The following is a 13,789-nucleotide window of genomic DNA, read 5'->3' as shown; positions in this document are numbered from 1 at the left end:
AAACCTACAACCTGGGATCATGTTATGAACTTCACTGAGGTTTACATGCATGCTTCCATTGCTGCATTGCAGATAATCCTTAATTTACAACAGTTTGTTTAGTAACTGTTTGACATTACAATAGCACTGAAAAAAGTGACTTATGACCATTTTTCACACTTACGACCATTGCAGCACCTCCATGGTCACAAACTTTAGACGCTTGGCAACTGGTTGTAGTGTCCCAGAGTCATGTGATCCCCTTTTGCGACCTCCTGACAAGCAAAGTCAATGGGGAGCCAGATTCATTTAACAATCATGTCACTAATTTAACAACTGCAGTGATTGACTTAAGAACAGTGGCAAGAAAGATCACAAAATGGGGCAAAACTCACTAAATAAATGTCTTGCTTTAGCAACAGAAATTTTGGGCTTAACTGTGATCATAAGTTGAAGACTAACTGTATTTCATTGTTGTCACATAACCAGTAAAAAACCTGCCAGCGATTCATCTTTAGCATCACTCTCTTGCTCTTATTCCCATAACCAACCAAAGTAATTACTATTAATATGCATTTGACAGTTAACTGAATATGTCATTCTATGTCAACTGATTCTGTCAGTGACTGTCACTGAGTTGCTGCGATCTCCAGTCTACCATATTTGACAATCCTTTAATCTTCTTCCCCCGTAGGCATACCTACCAGTCTGACAACTCTCTGGTGGTTAGCCATCTCAGGACTGAGGATGCTGGCATCTACACGTGCATAATTTCAAATGGGAGGGTGGAACGCAGACAGATCGAGTTGCTGATCAAAGGTTATTTCATTCTTCGTTATTCAAAACAGCCATAAAGCAAGAAACTGCTTGTCCTGATATAGCCAGCAGGTCATTCTACAATTCTTTTTTCATCAATGGAAAATGATATCCTTTCCAAATTGCATCAGAGTATAAAACCCATGCTCTCTTTATCCAGGGAACCACTTTCTTGCTCTGTGGTTCCAATGCTTGGAAAACTCTCCTCCACCTTATGGGAAACTTAGTATAAGGAAAATGTCCTAGCCAAACAAACCCTGGAAAGAACCATCTCTTTGTCAGCCCCCAAAGATTTCTGAAAGTCAAATCTTGATGGCTTCTTTGTTCTGTTTCTTTGTATAGAAATCCCTCAATCTACCCTCACCCAGGGAAGAAGGCATCAACTTACTTATGATCAGAATCACCAGCCCAGAGTCTTTGGCACAGGAACTAATGACAGGTGGTCACATGTTTCTTCTCTGCATCCTCAAATAACATACAGGTATATCTTTCAACTTCCCAAAGCAGCTCATGTTCCACATATTGTGCTGTGTGCTCTTTAAAGATGCATTTGGAAGCTGATCAAACAAGAGTAAGCTATTTAATCATAGTGCTATTGTATCTAATCTTAATGCTTAGAAATCAGCCCTGCATTTTCTTTATGGCTACAACACAGGAGCAACTCTAACCTAGTTCTTTTTTAAGAAGCTTTTTTTTCTTTCTTTCTTTCTTACTGGTTGGACCTGATGATCAGGCAACTGAAAGAACCTAAGGGACTTAATTTAAGCAACCATTGATATCAAAGTGTTTTAATGAAATCATTTTATGCCTTAGGGCAGGCAGTTTTCTGTATTTTGCTTGGCTCCTTGAGGAACCTACTGTTAGAAGGAAACAATCATTAAGAAATTAATTACTGTGTTTAATAAATATTCATTGTAGAAATAAAACTATATCTGCAGGAAAGAGATTCTAGCAAAACAAGGTCTCTTATACAGACAAGCAATTATTTAAATAGTTTATTTTCACTGATCACTGGGCAGTTTTGTAATAAAACTCGGTGGCCTGCTTGCAGCCCAGGCTCAGAAGCATCAGCAGCTCAAAATTGCTTCTTTTGCGTAGGTGGGTATCCTCTCATTAAGTACCATGAGTCACATTCTAGAATGTCGCTACACTAAAAAGAACTAAGAAATGCTGCAGTGAGAGAGATGACGAAATTTAAGGGTTTATCTTTAGCAACTTGTCTTTTTTTTTAAAAAAAGGGGGCTCAGTATGGCAGTGGGGTTGAGTACATCATTTCAGTGACGAGGGTAACTATCAGGCCACCTTCTGTCACGAAAGCTACCCAGAAGAAAGTGTAAAAATGGAATAGGTAATCTGCCATTCCCAGTTCTAGTCATTGATCTCTGAGGCATCCATCTGTAGCAACTGTCACTAGCTTCAATAATTGGAAATAATTCTCCTCTCAAAAACTAAAGTGCATGCATGGAACATTATCAAAGGGAGTGGGAGTCATTTGTTTTACAATCATGTGCCATACGTATTCAGTTACTTTATTCCTTATTCTTTCTTGCAGCAAACCTCCTAACCTACTGTGCCTGGATTAACAGGCTGGCATAGGTCCCCAGACAGCTGCATGATTTTGTTGAAATTCTTGCCGAAAGCATCACACATGGCCAGATAAATTATAAGGAGAACATTCTGTTACATGGGATTCTCGTGGCTAGCAGCATTATCTGGGCCTTTAGCCAAGGGAACAGTTAAGAGGGATGTATTTATACAAACCTACATTTTGTAAAGTGTTAAGAGAGAGCCGCACACTTGTTGAAGGAGAATCCCTGTAATGGTCCATTTATGTTCAAATCATGATGAAAGGAGAGAAGGGCTAAAGTTCAATTATGTAATACAGATGCATTTAATTTATCGAATTTATACACCCTTTTCAGCTCGTTCTGTAAGGAGATAATGTCAGGGTTAATCAGGTTTCCTCCAATAGAAGGAAAAGCAATACTTCCAGCCATCTCTCTCCCCCAAGCTTCCTGAAAATGGGAAACAACCAGTTCCTTCTCTTCATAATTGGTTTTTTAAATTTTGGGCCAAATTTATATAGATTTTAATTGTTTTTAATATTTGTATTTCATGTTTTTAATTCTGGCTGTGCACCGCCCTGAGTCCTCAGGGAGAAGGGAGGTATATAAATTGAAAAATAAAATAAAATAAAATAAATAAATAATTGAATTGGTCTGGGCGACTCCAGTGGAGAATGCAGATTTACAAGAAACTTGGAGCCAAATCATAAATGACTCTCTAGGTTAAAATCAGTACTTTAAATTGCAGTTAAAGGTTAATGTGAAGCCAATGTACAGCCAGGAATAAGATGTAATGTATTCCCATCTACAACTGCTAATGAGCATTCTGGCATTTTACGCAATTGAAAATTCTGGATAGTTTATAAATATCCATATAGAGCCTGATACAGTACCCTAGATGTATGATGACGGGGCATGACTCACTTCAGTAAAGTTAGCTTGGTCGCTCAACAGAGACACTGGTGAAGCGGGCACGGCAGCGCCTGCATTTTCTGTGTCACATGAGGAAAGTACATCTTCCTCCCCCTGTCCTTACCACTTTCTATAGACGGACGATCGAGAGCATCCTGTCATATCGCATTACAGTCTGGTTTGGAAGCATTACTGGTTCGGACAGGAAGGCGATGCAGAGAGTGGTGAGGATGGCAGAAAAGATTGTTGGTAGTTCACTTACTTCTATCCAGGACATAGCATGTAAGCGACACTTGACTAGGATCCACAGTATGTATGTGTATAGATATATACTTTATTTAGAGAGCAGGCAACAGAATTTCATTTTTATTGTGTGGCAGTGTAATCACAGTAAAAATGACAATAAAGATTATCTTATCTTAAAGTCCTCATGTCTCAGATAAGTTTGTAACTAGTGCCACAGCCCAAGATGGGCAAAGGCTTATCTAGCCAAGGTTGCCAACTGCTGAGCTAGTAGGAATCACAAATCCTTGGACATACACTCAGCAGATCCTTTGTTGTTCTCCACTTGTGTTCCAGGCCTTACTTCTACCACTTTATTCCCCAGCTATTTTCTCAAAAACCAGGAAGCCACCCAGAGACAGAGAGAAACTGCTCTGAAATTATTTTGCCTTGGGCCTGAGATATCATCTTTTGCCAATGGCAAACCTTGCCATTGACAAGGAACTTTTCAGCACTTGCTGAAAAGAGTGATTAAAATGAAAGAAGGAATTCTGATCCTTCTTTAAAACATTTACTGCATCTACTTTGCAGGTTAAAAATGTATAAGAATGAGCCTTCGGTAGTTGATGGTAGCATTGGCGAACAAGTCAGACTGCCTTGTCGTGTAGAGGCTTCCCCCTCCTTAACCATTGAATGGCAGAAAGATGGCCGTCCTATTTCATCTGCCAGGTAAGTTGTGTCTTTGACAATATTATTCTCTCATTTTGTTGTCTTTGTACTAAGTGTGCAAAAGTCCAATGACTCCAATAAAATAGGCAAATTAAGTGTCTGTACGTCTGTAGAGATTCTCAATCATGCAGGTCATGGTTGTCCCAAAGGTGCTTTTTCAGGAGGCAACTGGACTTTGGGGTTTTTTTTTTCCTTTAAAGACTACTATCCTGTCAGAACTGAAAAAGCTTCTTGGATAAGAAGCGAAATGTCTTCAAAGAAAAAAAAATAAGAAAACCCAGTTGCCTCCTGAAAAAGAACCTTTGGGTCAACCATGACCTGGATGACTGAGACTCTCTTTAACTATATAATTTGGGAAGAACACCCTTTGAATGATGTGGGAATAGGAGTGGATTTCCAGAGGGAAAAAAAATTGCAGACTACAGGAACCAGGAACACTACTCAGGTGACCCTGAAGACACAGATAAACCTCCAGGTGCCTCAATGACTCTCTAAAAGAATGCAAATGACCAGCTGTCTGCAAGGAATATAAATCCTTCCATTCCCCACCATCCAGTCAGAATTGAAAAAGCTTCTTGGATGAGAAGTGAAAGTTTTTTCTTTCTTCAAAGAAAAAACAAAAAATTCCAGTTGCGTCCTAAAAAGCACCTTTGGGATAAGTGTCTGTAAATTTTCCCTTTCTGTTTTCCGCTTAGGACACTTTCTTCTCTGTATTATTCTACAGCTATGCTTTCATATTTCAGTAGGCCTTTTTTTTAAAACATTCACCTTTTCCTGCATTTCTTTCTCCTACTTCCTTACATTTTTCTAGTCATCATTTCCACATAAATTTCTGTATAACCTTTTGTGGTAACCTGCTATTTTTTTTTTCTTGAGCTAAAAGTCTGTGTAACTGTTTAATGTACAGCAGCTGAATTCATATAACGTGCTTAACAAAATCAGTCTGACTGTATTCGCATAGTTAACCTTAGCCTTGGCTTGTTTGTGTTACTGAATGAGTTGTGTTACACGTAGCCCTTGGGTTACAACAGCATTTGGAACCAGAATTTCTGTAGCTAAGCAATGTGGACATAAAGTGCCATGTCATGTGAACACATTGCTTAGCAACAGCAATCCCAGTAGCCCCAGTGCCCATCATAACCTTAGGACAATGGGGATAATTAAGTGGGAAGTGAGAAGATGCAGAAGTCCTACACAATCAAGCTGGTGGTTTCTGCCATGAGTTTGGGGGGCATGCCTGATGCATGTGGAAAGTGGGGCAGGGTGCCATAGGAGGGTCAGGGTGGGTGCTGTGGGTCAGTGCCATAGGAGGCAGTAATGCCATAGATAACTTCTATCAAGCATAGGTAGATGTGTGGGTGCCAAAGCAGAATGCCACAGGCAGGCACTAAGCATCACAGGTAGGCAAAAAAAGCAGCAAAAGTAATTTCCAACTTCCTGCCTGCTTCCCTATTGGTTTACTTGTGGAAAGCGGGCAGAGAATGTTGGAAATTGTGACCACAGGTCACTGTGACATTGTAATTGCAAATTGGGCACCACCGAGCTCCAACATGACCGCATGACCATGGGGATGCTGTGGTAGTTGAAACTCCCTCTTGTTCAGCATTATCATACAGTATCTTTGAACAATTGCCGAACAAGCCGTTATAACCCAATCAACCACCCCTTTTTCATACCGTTTATTTTCCCCCTGTACTGCCCTAGGTTTTACATATCCACGCAGATGAAGTAGCTCCAGCTAAAGAAGGCTGAGTAAGATGGCCTGAAATGCACCATGTTTACAAAATAAATCTGGGAGAACCCGAACAGACAGCTTGTCCTTCCTTTATTTTCAGTGAGCTTTCCCAAACATGATTAGGGTGGATGGAACACAGCATAATGTGATGATCAGTATCTAGGACTAGGCAGTTTCAAATCTTCTCTCAATCATGGCATTCTGAATTGACTTTGGGCCAGCCACTAATCCTTAGTTCATCCTCTCTCATTAAGTTCTTACTGTGTGGATAAAATAGGGAGACCCCCCTCCCACGTACATCAGTTAGAAGAACCGGAAGACAGGCTATCAAAGGGATGTCCTAATTCTCCCAAAGGCTATCTCTCTATAATACATTCCTGCTTCATCCATCCACGTAGAAACTCATTCATTTTAATGACTCAATATTTGTGGCCTGAAGTGATCTGGCAAAGACTGTCATTTGACAACCTGGATATTGGTTGTTCTTAAACTGCTTGCAAGTAGTCTTGCCTGGATGGGTATCTTGCATTGTAATTATACCCAGCTCAATGCTTTTTGTATTTTTGACTCCTACATATTTTAAGTAAAACAGCCAACTTATCACCAGCTGCTCAAAAAGATTAATTTTAAGAGTGGACTGATTTACACAGATGCAAAGTTAAAACCAAATACCGTTACCGCTTGCATTTCCTTAAGAACCCATCCAACTGTGGTTTACTCAGCAAACCATGGCTTAGTGCAATATAACTCAGCTACTTTTAATTGGTTTGCAGCGATTAAGCAGGACTAATGACACCTGATCCCAGAGTGATTAACATATTTGAACCTTAGGAGCTCATAACTTATATTCAGAGTACTGTACGTTTTGAGCCATTAGCTTCTCACAAAAAGGAGTCTGTACTCTGTGACTAAATGTGTTTCCTCTTCTTCTAAAATTCATGGCAATTTTAATTTCCAGGCATAGGCAGCAACCTGATGGTGCCCTGCTAATCAGTCATCTGACAGCTGAAGATGCTGGCTTCTTTACATGCATTGCTTCTAATGGCCGGGACCAAGATCAGAAAAAAGTTCAAATTAGACCTAGAGGTAGTGGTTGTTTTGGGGGTGGGGGGTGGCGAGGGAGTTTTACTTCAATGTTACTCAAATATAAGAAATGAATTTGCTGCTGGTGAAAAATGTGATCCTTTTTTTTGCTACTGTTGTTAAATTAAGCTTTAGTTGCTGATTAATATATCCAGTCTGGAGAGTGTGAACTATCTCAGCATATTTCCAGCAATTGAAACCTGGTGTCAAGAAGGAATTTAGTAAAAATTGTGCTTAAGATTACAGAACTATCTCTACACCAGGGGTGTCAAACTCAATTTCATTGAGGACTGTATTAGCGTTGTGTTTGACCTTGGGGGGCCGGGGGGGCGGGCATGGCCAGGGCAGGCATGGTCAACTTGATGTCACCCGTGTGGGGGGAACCTGTGGTGGCCCGAGCACTCTGCCAGTGAAAACAGGCTCCCGAGCTCCGTTTTCAGCTGCAATGGCTTCCTGCAACCTTCTGCCAGCATAAACAGTGCTTGGGAGTGCTGCCCGTAGCCCTCACAAGCTCCTTTTTCAGCTGCAATGGCCTCCTGCAACCCTCTGCCAGTGAAAACGGAGCTTGGGAGGGGCGCACACAGCCCTCACAAGCTCAGTTTTCACTGGCAGAGGCACCGCGGGCCAGTCCTTTGCTCTTTCCAGGGCAGTCCTGCAAGCCAGATCTAAGCAACCCGTAGGCTGGATCTGGTTCCTGGGCCTTGAGTTTCACACCCCTGCTCTACACAGTGGCTTCACAACTCCCTTTAGGTATGAGATCGGTTTACTTTCATCAATGGTACCATCAAATAATCCGAGTGAGATATTTAGGGTTTCACATAAATTGTGCCAGGTTCAAGAAGTATAGAAAATTATTCAATACATTTAAAAAAAAAAAAAGTTTGGTGGCTATGGTTAAGATAATTCAAATTGGTTTAGGCTCCTAGTGGAAATATTGCTCTATGTTCTGTCCCCAACCACACGCACACACACCAACAGACGTTCAAGAGTTAAAGACCAAACCAGCCGGCAAAATCCTTTTCCTTATGATAACAGAACTTGGCAACAACCTAGTGGCTGCCTGCCAAGAGTTTATTATTTATGAAGAGGAGAGATAACTTCTCCCCACTTCTGATACATCAAAAGAAACAGCTCAATAATTACGGAGTTAATCAAGTCCAGAGATAATCCAGCAAAGTCTATAGCAAAAAGTCCGGCAATGCAGAATGGCGTGGAAGCTTTCAGCTTTGTTCGTCACAAGGTTTGACTGGCCACTACGCTCCCTTTTATATCCTGTGGGGTGTGGTCCAGTGACTCAGCCTAATCTCGGGCACGCCTTTTCTTCTGTTGCACGCGCTTATCTTTGCGATGCTGGCGTGGATCCAGCCAAGACTCATTACCCTCATCACTGTCCATCTGTGGCTGCATGGACATGCTTGGCCCCGGCCCTATCTCTTGCCCTTCGGCGGACACCGAAGGCATTGCCAGAGAGGAGGGTCCTGGAGAGGGAGGCCTTGCCAACTCCTCTCCTTCACTCTCGGAGTCCTCTCCTGCCAATGACACAGGCTCCGGTAACGGAGCCACAACACTCTAGAAACAAGAAAGGGGACCTCTGGAAAACACTGCTGCAGTGACTTTTGTGTGTCCGAGAGAGAATAAATGTAGGAGGGAGGTATAGTTACTGCTATGAAAATAGTTCAAACTTTTATCAGTGTAGGACAACCATCGAGAAGTACTTAACTGTAGCTGATTGGTTACACAATGTTTCTGTGTTGAATTCTATTGTGCATATCATGTTGAGATTTTTCTCCCACGTAGATGGTCTTTCAGCTAGAAAGACCAAGTTCACATGACCAGCAGGGCTATTCAATCAGAGCTGCATTTTCAGAATATAATTTGATGACCTCGGGCAACATCTTCCTGGAATTGATGACACTCTTTTCCTGCTTAGGAGACTTGAGAATTATTGACCTGCTGCCCAGGCTTTCAGTGTCTGAAGGGGAGAATGCTCATCTTCATTGTGTTGTGACAGGCAACAATGTAAACATAAGATGGTCAAGGTAAGAAAAAAAATCAGCTGTATTTACTTATCCCTTTAGTACTACTGAAACATGCAAGAAATTATCAAGCAACGACCATCTACTTGGAAGATGAATTTGGATTTAGTTTTTCAAACTCATTTGAAATAACCCTGTTTATTTCTGTGTTCCTTGGAAGACTCTGAATACTAACCCTCCCTTTATTTCCTTGTAACTGGGAGTTTGGGGACAGTGTACAGCAACTGCAAGACCGCTAATTATTTACTTCTGCTTAGAAATGGGGTTCCAGTAAGATCAGATGGTCATCGTATCCACGTGTCTCAAGATGGAAGCTTACTTCTAAACAATGTTCAGCTTGGTGATGAGGGCTCTTATACGTGCAATGCCTATAATGGCAATAATTCGGTCAGTGCCAGTACAGATGTGAAAGTCATCAAAAGGCAGCCAGAAGGTGGGTGTGCAGTTGTTTTTAAATTTCTTCTAATTTCCAGCATTGGATTTCACAGCAGCTGCAACCTTAAATGTGTGGCATGTGCTTTTCCTTCCAGGACTGGAAATGTTTTCTGTTGTAGATCCTCTGTAGAAACACACCTGGTTGATTCTGTACATGAAGCATACTTCTGAGATTCTTTTTTATTTTAGAAGCTCATATTATATCTGATACTCTTTAATGAAAGCATGTGTGTATAGAAGGCAGAGTTGAAAGAGAAGTATTTGCATCTGGATGTGGTTAATGTCTCTGAAGACGAGATGGCACCTGCCTTCAAAGAAGCAGTAGTGTATGCTCTCTTGAAAAGGTCACATTTCAATTTATCCAAGTTGGGCAACTTCTGCCGTCCCCAACCTTCACTTTTTAGGGAATATGCTTGAGAAGGTGATGGGGGATCAGCTACAGCAGGGGTGTCAAATTCAAGGCCCGGGGGCTGGATCCAGCCCACGGGTAGTTAGATCTGGCCCACGGGGCCACCCTGGAAACAGCAAAGGACCGGCCCACGGTGCTTCTGCCAGCAAAAACAGATTCCTGAGCTCTGTTTTCACTGGCAGAGGGTTGCAGGAGGCCATAGCAGCCGAAAACAGAGCTCGGGAGCCCGTTTATGCTGGCAGATTGCTCAGGCCGCCACAGGCAGCCCCAACAGGAGTGACGTCGAGCTGGCCACACACCTCCTAGCCATGCCCCCCCTCCCCGGGCCCACCAAAGTCAAACACAACCCTGATGCGGCTCTCAATGAAATCGAGTTTGACATGCCTGAGCTACAAAGCCAAAGAAGCAGATTTTCTAGATATCTTTCAGTCACTATCCATGCCTGGTCATATGAAGGGAAAAAAGCTGTGATGGGTGTCTTGGATTCTTCCAGATGCTATTAATTTCTTGATGGGCATCAATACCATCAACCATGGCATCTTTATTGCATGCAATGGTTGGAGACGCAGTTGTGCAGTGGCCCCATTTCCACTTGAGCCATTAGTACCAACTAGTAATTGTTAGGGGAAAGCAGTTGAACCTGTAATTACTCCAAATTGCAGGGTTTGGTCCTCTTTCCTGTGGTTATCTATATGAAATCAGTTAAATTATTCATCAAAGTGGGGTTTGAGTTACATATGGCAAACCCAGCCAAGACTAGAGATGCTATGAGAGTCTGGAATTGAGAGTTACTGGATGTTGGGCAGTATATAAATATAATAAATTATTATTAATTGGTGCCTAAAATCTGACACTTCAATTGCTACTGCTGGTAAGGGAGTTGAAATCCAGCAGCTTGCCTCTGCATGCTTTCCTCCAAAGCGGTATTTTTTCATATAATCAGAAACATGAAATCATTAATGAGACAATCCAGTCCTTGTTATTTACAAAGAAATTCTATTACATTCAGATTACTTGGAAGACAATTTTAAGGTCAAAGGCTTTTAAACTATGCCAGTTCGACTTCAGGAATTACTAAACTGTAACTGCTGTTATAGTGCAGAGCATTTATTTTCAGCCTGAAACAGCTGTTTGCCATTTAAAGAATCTCTCAGCAGAAACCAATCAATTTTCTCTCAAAATGCATTAATGCTGATGTTGCCATTTGCTACTTTGAATGTTTGCCAAGATGTAGATTCCATTCACAGTATTTTTGCTCGAGCTGCAGCAGATAGATAATATTTTCCACTGCATGCAGTTAAATAGCTGTAATGTAAATAACAAAAAGTGAACTCTCAATTGACACCTTGTTTGGTTCTATCTGACTTTCTTTCCTTCCTTCCTTAACTCTTCTAGTGCCAGCATCTCTCCCTGTGGACACAAGCAGGGAATGTGTTGATCAGCCACACCTTGCTAACTGTGATCTGATTCTACAGGCTCAGCTCTGCAACAATGAGTATTATTCCAGCTTCTGCTGTGCCAGCTGTTCTCACCGCTATGGCTGAATCACAGGCTTGCTACCGCTCTTGCAATCCTGCTCCGGAAGAAAAGCACTCATCTCCAACCTGTTTATCAAGCATACACACGGGTAGTCAATACAGCTAATGTGAGAACAGAGAGAACAGTTGGCAGAAATGGTTATCTCCACCTTCCTAAGCTGTATTTTGTTTTGCAAGAGAAACATCAAATCCTCTAACAGCTGGCTGACCTTTTCATTTAAGGAAACGGAGAATTGTTCCACTAGCAAAGCTTAACAATACAGACAAGAGTCAAAAGTAAGTAGGAAAGTTACTTCAAGAGAAATCAAGGATAGCCAACACATTTTAAATCAAACATAAAAGCTAAATTAGTGCCAGAACCCACAAAGAAAATCTGCTGACCATATTTTTTGTGGAAATTTAGTATACTGACCTAGAAACTTGTTTCCTGCAGTTATTTTAAATATCCCTGCAGTTCAAATTTAAACAGTTATAAGCAGACAATGGTTGTTTTTTTCAGCAGATACAGGAAACATTGCTGAGTTAACTACCAGCAGCAAATATCACTTAATATTTGTTGGAAATACGTAGAACTCGGAAGCATCTGAAGAGGAAAATGCATGGCAACGTGGCAGGGTTTTGTATTTCAAATACTCTTAAAACAGCAAGGCTGTATTTCTTGAAGTAAGTTCATTAAACAGTGATCCTCTCTTCTAATTAAACATGTATACAATTGTATTAAGGCCTTTGAAAAAGGAAACGAAGTCTGTTGTATTGCTTCTGCATAAACAAATACCAGAGACTGTGCAATTTGAGAAGTGGTGTTTGTTTCTAGAATCTCACGACTGCAGTCACGCAATCCCCAAAGAGATACCACTGCATTAATGAGTCATAGACAAGTACTGAATTTGCACTCCTATATGTTCCAAAGCACTGTGCAGCCCACCCCACTAGTGTACACAGCATCACAACAGAATTAATTGGTTGCCGATGCCTCAGAATTGTGGAAAGGTATGCCTTACCTTTTTCATTATCCCATCCCATGTGCCAGATTATTTAATACAAGGATGGCCATTGGCACTATAGAAGTTCTAACTGCAGTATCTATGCATTTTCAATCGCTGACTATAATCACATTCTATGGAGCAAGACTAGAAACATATCCCAAACCTGTATGTATTAACTATAAGGTTGTCAGTTATTCACAATCTTACAGTGTGAATACTGTAAACTATTATAATTTCCTTTATATGCAAAAGAGAGGAAAAACATTGCTGGCACATCTGCAGTTTTTTCTTCACGATTCCTGCTATAGCTTTCGGTCCACTACTAAGGACTCAATTAATCTGAAACCTTCCCAGATTTTAGGTAGCTCAAGATCTCATTTCTTTTAGAAACAAAGTATATCTGTAATATAATACTACTTTTTTAATTTGCTTGCTAGAAAAACAAATATGAGAATCTGCCATATCTATGAGGTTTATACTAAGATACGCCGATCAGAATACATGAATGTTCCAATATCTGAGGGCAAATATGATTTTATAGTTGGGCTACTCCATTATAGATTTCAGATACATGAATAGCTATAACCAGATAATGAAAAACAAATCCCCCCAAACAAATCTATTTTTTAATTATCTGACTGTAAAATGGGACTATCTTCACTGAAAATGAGAAACCTATCAATTGCTCCTGTAAAAAATGAACAAACCAGTATTTACGGCACATTATGCAGAATGTTTAGTAACGGGAACAAGGCGATCTTCTGCATATTACCTACTGCGGAGTACCATATGAACTAGGTAATAAGTTTTTCAGCTTCTTCAATAAAGATGCAAATTAATTCAGTGTTAATATAATTTAACTGTAGCATCCAGACATATAGACAAACTGAGAGAACAAAACATGTTTGTATTTTCTTGCATTCAGAATTGATTTTTCATGGAAGGTACAAATATCATCTTATAAAAACCAGAGAAAAAGCATGCGGTATTCCCCCAACCGTAAATCATTCCAACTGTCATTTATAAACATAAGCAATTTCCTCAGGGAGTGAATTCATCAAAAACATTAATCCACTGACTCTATCTCCCCTTTAATGGATTGAGAAGGTAACCTTGCAACAGGCAACCAACTTAAAACCAACTAATCAAGGAGAGAAGCAACATAGAAAAAGGAGAAATTTCTTGACAGAACAATTGATCAGTGGAACCACTTGCTTCCAGATGTTGTGAATGCTCCAACACTGGAAGTTTTTAAGAAGAGGTTGGACAACCATTTGTCTGAAATGGCATAGGGTTTCCTGCCTGGACTAGGAGACCTCCAAGCTCTCTTCCAATTGTGTTATT

General features: G+C 40.7%; 1 protein-coding gene across 4 annotated transcripts in view; it reads left to right on the top strand.

Moving 5' to 3' along the window:
* PAPLN (papilin, proteoglycan like sulfated glycoprotein) overlaps window positions 1-12,248 on the top strand; it is an 86,856-nt gene extending 74,608 nt beyond the window's left edge. For all 4 annotated transcript variants that reach the window (XM_034417717.3, XM_034417718.3, XM_087882372.1 and 1 more), the window contains 7 exons: window positions 674-798; window positions 1,138-1,276; window positions 4,086-4,223; window positions 6,917-7,044; window positions 8,972-9,080; window positions 9,335-9,510; window positions 11,317-12,248. In XM_034417717.3, coding sequence (XP_034273608.2) covers window positions 674-798; window positions 1,138-1,276; window positions 4,086-4,223; window positions 6,917-7,044; window positions 8,972-9,080; window positions 9,335-9,510; window positions 11,317-11,465 — 964 coding nt within the window. In that variant the 3' untranslated portion in view covers window positions 11,466-12,248. The remainder of the gene's footprint in view (window positions 1-673; window positions 799-1,137; window positions 1,277-4,085; window positions 4,224-6,916; window positions 7,045-8,971; window positions 9,081-9,334; window positions 9,511-11,316) is intronic.
* The last annotated feature ends 1,541 nt before the right edge of the window (window positions 12,249-13,789 follow it).

This window comes from Pantherophis guttatus, chromosome 1, assembly GCF_059756535.1.
Source record: "Pantherophis guttatus breed Tessera chromosome 1, ASM5975653v1, whole genome shotgun sequence".
Classification (NCBI taxonomy): domain Eukaryota; kingdom Metazoa; phylum Chordata; class Lepidosauria; order Squamata; family Colubridae; genus Pantherophis; species Pantherophis guttatus.
Note: the sequence above shows the minus strand (reverse complement) of the source record. Positions and strands in the feature narration are given on the sequence as shown.